The 13,708-nt window shown below is 36.9% G+C and overlaps 1 protein-coding gene across 4 annotated transcripts in view; it reads left to right on the top strand.

Annotated features, from left to right (window-relative positions):
• Positions 1–5,797, top strand: part of GPBP1 (GC-rich promoter binding protein 1) — a 76,326-nt gene extending 70,529 nt beyond the window's left edge. For all 4 annotated transcript variants that reach the window (XM_078449681.2, XM_060635741.3, XM_060635742.3 and 1 more), the window contains one exon: positions 4,247–5,797. In XM_078449681.2, the coding sequence (XP_078305807.1) occupies positions 4,247–4,405 (159 nt within the window). In that variant the 3' untranslated portion in view covers positions 4,406–5,797. The remainder of the gene's footprint in view (positions 1–4,246) is intronic.
• The last annotated feature ends 7,911 nt before the right edge of the window (positions 5,798–13,708 follow it).

The following is a 13,708-nucleotide window of genomic DNA, read 5'->3' as shown; positions in this document are numbered from 1 at the left end:
TGGAATCCCTTGAGATTCCATATGAATTTTGGATGAGTTTTACTGTTTCTGCAGAAAATACCTTTGGGATTTTGCTAGGGATTGCATTGAACCTGTAGATTGCTTTGGATGTAATATTCACATCTTAGTAATAGTCTTCTAACCCAGGAGTATAGGATGCCCTTACATTTATTGGTCTTTTTAAAAATTTTTCAGCGGTGATTTATAGTTTGTCTTGTGGAAGTTTTTTGCTTCCTTGGGTTAAGTTTATTCCTTACACTTATTCCTAAGTATTATCTTTTTAATACTATGGTAAATAGAATTGTTAATTTCCTTTTCAGATTATTTATTGTTACAGAAACACAACTGACTTTTGTGTATGGATCAGTATACAGCTTTGCTATTTTTGTTCAAAAATTTTTGTGTGGAATCTTGAGGGTGTTCTACATAAAAGGTCATGTCATCTGTGAACAGATAATTTTACTTACTTTCCATTTTCATATTTCTTCAGAATTTAAATTTTTTATTCAGAAGTTCTTACTGAGCCATGTGTTGTTCACAACATCGTTGTGAAGTTAATGATGGGTGATAGTTGTGAAGGGTTTTTGGTCAAGTTTATTGTACTATATATTTTACATATAGAAGTTTGACTTTAAGTGTATGGTTGGCTGAGTTTTTACAGGTGTATATAGTTGTGTAAACCATCATCTCTTTTTGCATTCAGTTCTTTTACTTCCAGTTCCAGTCCCTGGCGGACGTTGATTTGTTTTATGTCACCATAGCTTGCTTCTAGAATGTTTTTAGTAATTGAACCAAGCATTAATTATATAGTCTTGGATTTGGCCACTTTCATGCTTTTGAAACTCACCCATGTTTGGTGAGTTACTAGTCCATTGTATGGATTTACCAGTTTGTGAATCTCTCTAAACAATTTGTTCTGAACTAGGAAAAGGCCATCAAGAGAAATCTACCAGGTGCTGTAACCTCGTGATAAGTACAAGGTAGTAGTTTCAAAGAATACAAATATCGTCTGACTGAGATAGTTGGCTTTAAACATTGTCATAACTGGGGCAGGTAGAGAAAATCTTACTAAAAATGTGGTAATAAAATATGACATAAGAATTTTGTGCATACTGTATGTTGGAGAGCAGTGGCATGTAAGTATAAATTTTTCTGAACCGATGATAAGGACGTGGATACATCTGTTAATACGATATTAACGATTACCTCTCATTTGACATGTAGATGCCTGAAAAATCATTAGGGCTTGATACTGTTAATAAAAGGGTTTATATTTTATTTGATAACATAGGAGCATCTGATTTCAAGCTTCTGTTTTTAAATTTCACAAACACCAAATAATCACTATGCCCGAGATGTTATGGACTTTACATAGATGAGCTTCTTCATAGAGTGACAATTAAATGAGGGTAAGAAGTGTTCCCACATAAAGCAGAATGTGATAGTTTTCAAAATATTTAAGGTGAGGGCAAGAGAGAGAGAGGGAGGGCCAGCATGCGTGCATACGTGTCATGTAAATCCATCAGATGTTTCTTGAGTGCTTACTGCATGCCAGGCCCTGACCTAGAATGGAAAACCACAAGATTTTTGCCCACATAGAACTTCTATTCCTAGGATTAATCTAGGCATTAATTCCAGTTGTATTTTGGGAGAGTGTATCTGAGGAGTTGGATTTGAATTGGCCTTTGACAGGTAAGATGAGGGAATGACATTCCTTCTGCAAGGCGTGAACAAAGGCAAAAAGAGTAGAACGTATGTTGGGATTCACAGTTCTTGGAGCATGGGGCAGAAAAGTTGTTAATGAAAGATTATGTTAACAGTAATAGGGTAAGTGTTAAGTCCTGGTTTATTCTAGGGAATCCCAGTTTGTTATTCTGCTGTAGTTAGTAATAGCAAGTGCTCACTTTCATTCTCAAAAGTGCTCTCATTTGAATGATAAGTTACATGGCCTTCTAATTTAAGTAAAATTATATGAACTCTTTTTAAAATAAAAAAAAAAATTTTTTTTTTTTTTTTTTTTTTTTTAAATTTTTGAGACAGAGACCGAGAATGAGCAGGGAAGGGGCAGAGAGAGAGGGAAACACAGAATCTGAAGCAGGCTCCAGGCTCTGAGCTGTCAGCACAGAGCCTGATGCGGGGCTTCAACCATGAACTGTGAGATCATGACCTGAGCTGAAGTTGGATACTTAACTGCCTGAGCCACCCAGGCGCCCCAAAATTATATGAACTTTTAATGCCTTCTAGCTATTGTGCTAAGTGTATTTTTATAGCATTTGTATGAAGTAGGCACCGATAGTAGTCCTGTATAGATGATGAAACTAAGGTGCACAGAGGTTGTGTAATTTTCTCTCGGTGGTAACAGTTTATTAGTAGTAGAGTTGGAAGTTGAGCCCAAATCTGGTTGATATCGTATTCTGGGAGTTTAATCAAGATACAAGGTTGGAAAATACACTGGGGTCCTGTTATAAAGGTGCTTGTATGCCATGCCAGAAGTATAGATTGTGTTCTATGATTAGAAAGTTCTGAAGGTTTTTTTAGGGATGTGAAACAGTCATTTGTACATGAGGAAGTACAGGTGTAGTGTGAAGTGTACCTTGGAAAACTAGAATCAGGATGATCAGTTGGGAATATATTGTAATAATTAGAGGAGGGATAAATGAGGGCCTAAAGTAGAGGAATGATAGTAAGAAATGGTCTTGATGAAACTAAGATCTGAAATAGAATCAGCAGGATTTGAAATTTCAACCTATGAGCCGACTATTGTTTGATTATCAACAGAAATAAAGGAGGTTTTTAAAAAGAACATACTAAGATGTTCTTGGGGCCAGTGCAGACATTTAGAGAAAATACATGTATTTTTGCTTTTTTTATCATCAATATTCTGCAGCTGATTGCAAGGTGTGGTAAGATTAGGCAGCGTTGATGATAACGATGTGAAAAGCAAGGATAGAACTTTGGGGGATGGGAAAGATGTACCTTTAAAAAAGGGACAGAGTGTATTTGTAATCATCACAGTGGCTGAGAATACCGGAGGATGCATACATAGGCCTTGGCTTTTCTCAGTAAAGGTGGTAGGAGGTTATTTGTTCAAAGTGAAGGGGAAGGTAATTTTAAGATAAGTTCAAACTGTAGAATTTAGGTGGGAAAGAAAATCTGCTATGGAAAATAGAGAATTAAATAGGGTTAAAGGAAAATTGAGGGCTAAGACTCCAGACTTGTTATCTCTTGTTTGTCAGGTCTGTGACAAAAGTAGCTATGATGTAAGCAGCCCTTGTCATTTGGACCCTAACCTAATACAATTAAAAAAAGAAGCCCTCTAGAGTGTCAAACTTATAGACAGTTTCCAATAATATTATGTAGCTGGATTTGGTCTTATAGAAGGTTGTATTTAGGGATTTTGGTGTAAATTTCCAGAGTCTCTTTTTCCATTAAAGAAATTCAGAAGACCAGAGTTAATAGAGTGTATGTTAGCACTATTAATTTTGTGTCTTTTAATTGCTTCCAATTTGGATCCCCCCCCCCCCCCCAAATATGTGATCTTTGGACCCTGTTCTTATTTATTACCATACCAACCCTTTTATTTCTGATTTCTCATTTTCAGAAAGAAAAGACTAGTTTTTTCCCCCCAGTATCAGAATGTCTTCGGTTAAGCAAAGGGCTCTATTTGATTTTGTTATTTTGTGCACCTTAACTTGAATACTTAGTACTGGAATAGTTAGTATTCTTCTAATTCTGCAAAGTGTGAATAAAGCGGTTTATAGGGTGTGTTAATAGCCTAGTTTGGTCAGAATAATAAAAACAGCTAAAGCTTTAATGGCTGCTGATTATTTTCTGGTTAACATCTGAAGGTATTTATTACAGCTTTCACTTAAGGAAATTAAAATTTGGGAATGCTTATTAGTACCTTAACAAGTGATAGTGGCACTCACCCTGTCTGTATCTACAATCCATGTTCTTTCTACTATGCTAATACACACTAATCTTACTTATTTTTTGGTTTGATAGATGTTAATTGTGGTTCTCTCAAAGGTAAAGGTTATTCCTGGGAAATATTTTTTAGTACAGTTGGATCAATTACCTATATTTAACTAGTTTTTCAGAAATGATACCATCTGGGATTTTCAGGGTAGAATACAATTTTATTAATATATTCATGGTTACATTGAATTATTACAGTATTTTTAATTTCGAAGTTACCCGTGGAGGATAGATTGTTTATTTAATTTACTTATTTTTGATCTTTTAGTTACAGAAGAATGGTCTGAGGAAAAATGGTATTTTGAAAAATGGCCTGATCTGTGACTTCAAGTTTGGACCCTGGAAAAACAGCACTTTCAAACCCACTATTGAGAATGATGACACAGAGACAAGTAGCAGTGACACATCAGATGATGACGATGTGTGAAGGATTTCCTAACAGCTTTAGAAATTTTAGTGTGATACATCTCTCATGCAGTTTGGGGTGAATTGTAAAAATGAAGAACTATAATTTATGTAGTAAAATACCCCATTAGAAGATGATTTTTTTGAGGGACTTCACTATGAAGAAAACCAAGAATGTTGTGTTGGGCTGTGTTGAACATTATTTCTTTGTAAATGAATGTTGTAGAAATGAGGACTTTGGTTGATCCAACATTGACTATCTTCATCACTGCAGCATTTCTCTGACTAGCAATGTGACGATGTAACAAATGAGATTTTCTCATTTAATAATAAAAAATTGTGTAATGTTTTGCAAAGCTTCTGTCTTAAAATGTCCAGGTCTTAAGAAAAAAGGCAGCTTACACTGTTTGCTTGCAGAGTCATATCTTTTCGTATAATGGAAATCCTCAAGTCCACTTTGTGCCCCCCCCCACCCCCACCCCCAAAGGACAATGTAGCATGTTGGCTAAAACTGGAGCAAAGTGCACTAAAACATTAATTTCCTGAACTCAAGTGTTGTACTAGTCACCTTTTAAAACATAAATTGCTCTTTAGCCATTTGTAGTTCAGTAAACTTTACAGGAAAGACTTGACACACTTTCTTCCAAATTTTAAGAGACGATTTTCAAGAATTTTATTTGGGTATGTTGTCAGACCAGGACTTTCAGACTTGATGGAAGAGTCTTGTGGGAAAACTTATTTTGATAAATTATTACACATGCAGAAAAACTGATCACACTGACTGGATCTGTCCACACATGGAAAATAAACTGGATTTTCAGAAGATTGTCGTTCTCTGTAGTGTTCAAGGTATTGGTGTCTAAACACAATGTGCTTTATTTACTTATTAAAACAAAGTTATACTTTCTTTATTAAAGATAGTGATTACTTTCTTAGTTTAGAAAAAGAAAGTTAATGGAAAATAGCCTTTTTATTATCAAATGCTTAACAAGTTTATTAAATGAATGTTAAACAGTCACTTTATTTTTCACTTGCATATTAATTTTAGAATCATTTGTTTCATTGCTGACTGGAAGAGTAATTTGGCTGTGTATATTTGTATTTTGATTTTTCTGGTTTTGTTTACCTGCATTTGCTTTTAGCTTCCCTCATCCCATTTCCATCCATGTTTAAATATATGTTGATTGTAAAGAGTGTAATCTCAGAGCAAAAATGTAGGTTTTAGGTCAGGTTAAGCTAATTCTCAGAGTTTTTTCATGTTTTAAATTGTATTTTCTCAGAAGGCTGCAGTGTTTTTTGCTGTTTCTACCTCAAGATCCTGCCCAGACCCCCCCAGCTTTCAACAGAAGCCAGATTTTTTTGTTCACACTGAGACTGGTAGTGATGGGGAAATTAAAAAAAACAAAAACAAAAACACAGTTTTACCCCCACAAAACCCAGAGGATGAGTTAGAGTGGTAACAAAGTGTTCGATCTAGCTTAAAGTTCTCTTTTAAATTACTATATAATATGCCACAATGCAATCTAGTCATCAAAAGTTAAATGTAGTGTTATGGCCACAGAAGAACTAGAAGTATGTTTTGACAAAGCTCTGTCAGTATCACATATTGAATGTTTGGGACTCTTAGATTGCACCATTTGGTTAACAGATTAATGAAATCTATCAGATGGAAAATGTATTTGGTAACAACATAAACTAGAAGGGACCTGAGAAATTTGGTTTACATTAAAATCTACCTGTGTCCACGGAATAGCTTTCAGGAAAGATTTCTTAAAAATGTTCTGGAATTTTCTGCTTTATATTCAGATAAAATTTTTTTGGCCTTAATTCTCATTTATCAGTAGCTAAGTAATGTTTATCGTGCATTCACACATTGATAAAGAATGTGTTTAGTAGTTTACCTTTTATAAGCATGGTAAGATATGGTCGTGTGGTTATTCTACTTATTAAATGATAGCTGCAACAAGTTTGGTTACTGAGCTGGTGGATCCGTACACATGTATTTCAATAGAACCATTAAAGCTTAGCATAATTTTAACTTGCTGTCTGAATAATGGGTAGCTAGTAAACAGTTTGGACCATAATTGAAATGGAGCTCACCAGCACAGATACTAGTTCAACTGTACATCTGATGTGGAATTGTTGAACTCTGAAATCGACCAGGGAGGTATGAAAAAAAAGTACTTTGGGCCGCTTCATACTCAGTTTCTCTGTAGCAGGTTATTTTTTTACAAACCACTTTATTAAAGTATAACTTGACATAAACTACACATTTAAAGCATATAATTGGATAACCTTTGACTTGTGAAACCATCACTGCAATCAAGGTAGTGAACAATATATGTCACCCCCAGAAGGTTTTTGTTGTTCCCTCCTTTGTAATCCTTCCCTCTTACTACTACCTCCCTGCTCTCAGCGCCCCCTGTTTTTTGGTATGAAATGTAATTAATGAACAAAAATCTTATGGTAATGGGTTTAAAATAGCATTTCAAAAATTGTATCTTATTTGCTTTATATTAAGATAAGGATTAGAATAATTTATATTTCCATAAATATTTCTATTGAAGTTGAAATAAATGTAGAAGTGTTAACCTAAAAATAATATTGATTTGATAACATCAGATTTGTATTAACTATTAAAATTCACTGTCTTGAAGGGCCTGATTCCTATATACAAATACTTTTAAGTTCCTTTTACTAGTGTTTACTATATACTGTTGTTAAAATATGGTTATATGAACATATTTTAAACTTAGTAATATGTCAGAAATGACTTGTTTTTGACCCCCCCCCCCCAAACCTATATTAACCTGATACCACATTCTCATTGCTCCGTAATCTACTCACAAGTTTTATAAAAGATGTTTGATTAAGAAGTACTCTTAATAGAATCTAGGTACCTGGATTAGAAAAGACACACCCTTTAGAAGTTTTTTTTTTAAATGAGATTTTAATTTTATTTTGGCTTATTACATGATAAACTTAAGGCTATATTGTTTGGGCTATTTAAATAATAGGATATCACTATTTGAGAGCTGGATATTACTTTTTTTTTAAGGTTTTTTTTTTTTTGTTTTTTTTTTTTTTGTTTTTTTTTTTTTTTTTTTAGGTTTATTTTTGAGAGAGGGGGACAGAGGATCTGAACCAGGCTGTGTGTACACAGCAGAGAGCCCTATGTGGGGCTGGAACTCATGAACTGTGAGATCATGACCTGAGCTGAAGGCAGACGCTTAACCTACTGAGTCACCCAGGCGCCTCACGGCTCTTTAATAGTTCTGTTTCTGGAGGTTATAGTGGCCACCTAGCCATAGGGGGTGGGTGGAGCATATCAAACAAATCTTTATTCTATTTTGCTATTTGATGATAGTTCCTTGCTTTAGGACTGCATTCTAGAACTTAAAAAAATGATGATCCAAAAGACATAACGATTGTTATAAAATATGGCACTTTGGGACACATGGACCTGAAAAGTTTTTAGTTAAGAGCTTGGAAAAGTGTAAGTCAGTACCTACTTTAAAAGGTTTTGTAATTGGGCTTTCCTTGTTAAGAGCCATAAATTGTGCAGTTAGTCATTTGATGATGTTTAATTTAGCCTGTAGTTTCACTCCACTTACCCTTGGTATTTGTAGAAACAATCTGGCACAATGATTGAAGTTTATAGCATGTCAAATCCTAAGATCTTTTGGAAGGACACTTCTGTGGCATGTTCAGTGCAATAGTATCCTATTGGTATGCATAAGAGCCCAAGGAGTAATGATTCCCAAACTTGTCTGTACATTGGTGTCACTAGGAAGCTTTAAAAAAATGGTGAATCTAACATATTGACAGGTAGTAGTATGGTGAAAATAGTCACACTTAGGTTTGAAAACTGACTTTGCACCTTAGGATCTGTGATTTTAATCCAGATACCTAATGCTTTTAGATGTTAATATCCTGAAGAGCTACTATGAGGACAAAAATCATGTAGACCACCTGATGTAAATCCTGGGCACACAGTAGCTGTTGTGTAAATTTTAGCTTCACTGCTTAATTAATTTTCTTCACTGCTTAACACCATGTTATTCAACATGAAGTCCAAGGAACATAGAGTGTATCGTTTTAAAAGTACATGTTAGATTACACAGGCAGATCCTATTCTAATTGGTTGTATATGACAAGAAACATCTGGTTGAGTTCTCTGTGAACTAAAATTTAGCTATTTGAGTCTTTGCTTCATTTTTTGGCATTCTCTTCAGCTATAAATTAAGCTTGATCTGATTTAATATTTGAAGTCAGTTTCACCAGTTTCCTGAAATGTAATCGTTGTACTTTTAATGGTAAATCATGTCCTTGTGAACTAATTACAAAGATGGAGTTCAGTGCATTCAAATCTTTAAGAATTGCATTCTACACATCATGCTTTTTGTGGAAATAACAGTTCTAAGCTGGAGTTTGACCAGCTACCTCCACTACATTTCTCTTTCCTTTTTCTGGGATGCTAAAATGAACAGATAATGGGCTGGTGAGTTGGGGTGAAAGAGAACCTTTCTTTTGGCTTTGAGAGTGTGCTTTCGCGTAGGGGAGGAGCAAAGAGGGGGGGACAGAGGGTCTGAAGAAGGCTCTGAAAGCAGAGCACTCAATGCAGGGCTCAAACTCATGAACCATGAGATTGTGACCTGAGCCAAAGTTGGATGCTTAACTGAGGCCCCCAGACGCCCCTTGGCTTACCGTTCTTAAATGGACATTATATTAATAGAACAAGCTCAGTGAGACTAGGTGACGTTGATTTGAAAATAGATTATAGGTGCCAGCCTTAGCATAAGAGGTTTATGATTCTGTAATGGCATTTTTATTTAGATGTAAGCATGCTTTTTCAATAGGGAATATACTTTTGTCATCAAAGCCTTAATTACGTTTTAATGTTTAATGACCGAGGAAAGGGCAAACTGGTATGAATTGTAGTCATATTGCAAAATAGATAAAACCTATGTGTTGCAAAGTAAGAATAGAGACCATCTCTTGTGCCTAAAAAGAGGCATAGAGGTTTCATGCCACCTGTTAAGATGTATGCAGTTTAATTTTGAAAGATAGTTTCTCAGTTGGGTGTTGGCAAACTTTCTGTAAAGTCTGTAAAGGGTAGACAAATATTTCTGCCCATATAATGTCTTGCAACTGCTCTGCATCTTGGCACAAACATAATACCTAAATGGATGTGTCTTTTGCAATGAAAATGGCCAGCTCGGGGCAGTAGTTTGGTGATACCTCTTCTAAATATTAAGGATCAAGTATCTATAAACTTTAAAGTGAAAGAGATGTGGTATTGGATCATTATACCATTACCAGGATGATTTCTCAGTCTTAGAAATTGCTTAACTTAAACGTGTTTATTTATTTGAAAGTTTGTTTTGAGAGAGCGACAGAACCAATGGGGGAGGGGCAAAGAGGGAGGGAGAATACTAAGTAGGCTCCATGTGGTCAGTGCAGAGCCTGATGGCAGGGCTTGAACCCATGAACCATGAGATCATGACCTGAGCTGAAACCAAGACTGGGATACTTAACCAACTGAGCCACCCAGGTCCCCCAAATGTTCATTTTTGAGAGTGTGAGCGGAGAGGAGCAAATGGGGACAGAGGATCTGAAGTAGGCATTGCCCTGATAGCAGGGAGCCGGATGTAGTTCTCAAACTCATGAACTGTAAGATCATGAACTGAGCTGAAGCTGGATGCTCAGCTGACTGAGCAACCCAGGTGCCCTAGAAATTGCTTAACTTTTAAGAAATTAATTTTGTCCTTTTTAGTAAACATGGTTGTAGTATTGTGGCCACACAGGATAAATATATTGCATACTGAATCACATGGAAAGAAACGCAGGTTTATCAGTGCAATACAAACGAGTGTTTTAGTGAGAAAGTGGGAAATCCTTAGTAAAACACAGGGACAGTTTTAAAGGAGAAAAATCTGATTTATTTCCTGACTTCTGTTACTCTGCCAGTATTCTCTACTTAGCATTTTTATAAAGATAAAAATTTTTGTCTTTTTGTCATTGGTATTGTGCCACTAATAATATAGACCATTTATTTTAAAGAAAGAGACTGTCTTCCTTCCTTTGGTGGAAATAAGAGCTTTTCTCTAAAGTGAGGGAAGTATTTGGTAAGGAGAATGTCAGCTCTGTTCTGAACATGAGTTGAGAAACAAGCATCTCTTTATCAGTAACAGGACATAAAATGGGACAAGAGCTCTCAAATAAGTGAGGGTACAAAGTTTGGTATCGGAAGTTGCTATTCCAAGGCCTCAGGTTCCCCTCAGAATTTTGGTGCCTGCATTGAAGTCTGGTGGATGCTGGTTAGACAAGACCCAGATAATAACTCCAGTAATTGAGGTGATAAAGTTAAGTCTCAGTGGTGCATGCTTCAGGCTAACAACTGGGCATGTAGAAGAGGGCAGTACTGAAATTCTTCCTGGAGTGGAGGTGACGGAAAGATCTTGTGTCTGATAGAGGAAAAGTAGGGTAAAAAAAAAAAAAAAAAAAAAAAAAATAGCATTATCAGTGTATTGAATCTGAGCCCAGGAACTGGACGTTGGGAACACCTTCCTCAGCTAATGATGGGGTTAAGCCACACCAGAGGTACCACACATGGGCTCTAGGTCCATAGAATAGGGAACAAGTTGCTTCTGGTTTCATTGATCTGTTCTACTGTTTGGTTGGTTGGTTTCGATAGCATTGATTTCTGCTCTAATCTTTATTATTTCCTGTTCCTGCTGGTTTGGGGTTTTTTATGTGCTATTCTTTTTCCAGCTCTTTAAGGTGTAAGGTTAGGTTGTGTATCTGAGACCTTTCTTTCTTCTTCAGGAAGGCCTGGATTGCTATATACTTCCCTCTTATGACTGCCTTTGCTGTGTCCCAGAGGTTTTGGGCTGTGGTGTTTTCATTTTCATTGGCTTCCATGTACTTTTTAATTTCCTCTTTAATTTCTTAGCCCATTCATTCATTAGTAGGATGTTCTTTGATCTCCCAAGTATTTATCTTTCCAAATTTTTTCTTGTGGTTGATTTTGAGTTTCATAGTGTTGTGCTCTGAAAACATGCATGGTATGATCTCGATCTTTTTGTGCTTGTTGAGGGCTGATTTATGTCCTAGTATGCGATCTTTTCTGGAGAATGTTCCATGTGCACTCAAGAAGAATGTATATTCTGCTTTAGGATGAAATGTTCTGAATATATCTGTTAAGTCCATCTGGTCCAGTGTGTCATTCAAAGCCATTGTTTCCTTGTTGATCTTCTGTTTAGATGATCTGTCTATTGCTATAAATGGGGTGTTGAAGTCCCCTACTATTATGGTATTATTATCAATGAGTTTCTTTATGTTTGCGATTGATTTATATACTGAGGTGCTCGCACATTTGCAGCTTAGTTACAGCATTTTTTAATTTCATCCTGACTAGTTTTTACTTCTTTATCTCCGCTGAGAGGAATTCTAATCTATTTTCAACCCCAGCTAGTATTCATATTATCATGATTGTAAATTCTGCTTCAGACATCTTGCTTGTATCTTTGTTGATTAAGTCCTGGCTGTCATTTCTTCCTGCTCTTTGTTTTGGGGTGAATTCATTTCATCATTTTGAAGGAAGAAAAGTAATAAGAAAAAAAAGATTACAGGTAAAAAATTAAAAACAACACACACAAAAAATCAAATAAATGATGCTAGATCCTAGGTGCGTTTGGCCTGGTTGTTGAAAGATGCTTGATACATTAGAGAAAAAAGGGAAAGATAAGAGAAGAAAAAAAAAATGTTTGAAAATTTGAAAAAATGTAATGAAATATAATAAAATGAAATGATGGAAGTAAAATAGAATTTAAGAAGCTTATAAAAAAGTAAAAAGTATAGTAGAAAAAAGTTAAAAATATTTTTAATAAAAATTGAAAATAAAAAATTTTTTCTTTCTGTATTCAAGAAAAAGCAATGAAAAAGAAAAAAATTGAATAGATGGATCAGCGAACAGATTGAAATATGATTGAAATTACATCGTTTTCCCCTAGAAATCGAACTATGAAGCACTTTATATAGTCCGTAAACTAAGCAGGCAGCGAGACTTGTGTTCATCAAGAGTGAGGTTGGCCCCGTTGGCCCCGTTGGCCCCGTTGGGCATGGCTTAGTGTAATGGCTCCACTCTCCACTAGATGGCGCTGCTTAGCTTACTCGGGTAGATTGTGGCGCTTGTAGGTGTGTGCGCGCATGTGCTGGAGGGGTGAAAATGGCGTCCCCCAGCTACCAGTCTCTAGTAGCAGAGGTCTGTTCTCGATCAGCAATCGGGCACCCGTCGTCTGTTTCTGGCTTCCATCTACACTCCACTTTTACACTGTGACCAAGCCGTCAGATTGCCAGGGAGCATCTTCCTTCTGAGTTTTATCACAGATACGGCTGTATTTCCCAATCCCTCACTTCTGAGGGACTGCGGCTTTCACCTGCTCAGACCTTCTGGGGGAGGTCTCACCGAGCAATGGCCAGGTGCCGGCCAGGCGGGACTGTGCTGCTGCCGATTCCCAGAGACTGCAGCTGGGTGCCAGCCAGCCCCAGAAAAAGTTAACACGATTGTGTAGCAGCAGTACTTCAGGGATTATGGAAAATCACAACACACATTTGATACTGGACTTCACCCTTAACGTCCTTGTGCCGGCACCAGCAAATGTGGCTGTTCTCTGGGGTCCGCTGGGACGTTTGCCTGTGGGGAGGCCGCACAGCCTCTACCAAATGTCCTCCCAGGAGGGGACCCAACTCTCCTCATGTGGTCCAAGGACCCAGTGGACCTCCCTCTCTGATCCTGGGGATTCGCCCTTCCCATCACAGCATCACCAGGTATCCAGCTGTGGAGTTCCAGACTCTGACCTCCCCGTTTATAGACTCTTAATGGAATTTAAACCCTCTCCTTTCTCCTTTCTCCCTTTTTTGTTCAGTCTCAGCACCAGTTTCCACTTTTCCACTTTCTCTCCAGCTGCTTTTGGGGGGGATGCTTTTCTCATACTCTCCCCCCATCTTTGTCCTCTCTCCACAAGAAAAAACAGTTCCCTGCACAGTGCAGTTCCCTGCACTCCATGGCTTCTCTTTCCCCCAGTTCACCTCTCTGTGTCACATATCTGCTGAATTCTGTGGTTCAGGCTGTGCAGATTGTTGTGTTAATCCTCAAATGAGTTTTCTAGATGTGCAGGATGGTTTAGTGTAGACCTGGCTCTTTTTCATGGGTGCAAGAGGCGAAAAAAAAAAAAAAACCCTTCCATGCTTTTCCGCCATCTTAAACATGTTCTTCTTTGAACCTTAGACCAATTGCTGGAGTGTAGTGAATAGCCTTAGT

Source organism: Panthera onca, chromosome A1 (assembly GCF_046562875.1).
Source record: "Panthera onca isolate mPanOnc1 chromosome A1, mPanOnc1 haplotype 2, whole genome shotgun sequence".
Classification (NCBI taxonomy): domain Eukaryota; kingdom Metazoa; phylum Chordata; class Mammalia; order Carnivora; family Felidae; genus Panthera; species Panthera onca.
This window is presented reverse-complemented; position numbering and strand designations above follow the sequence as displayed.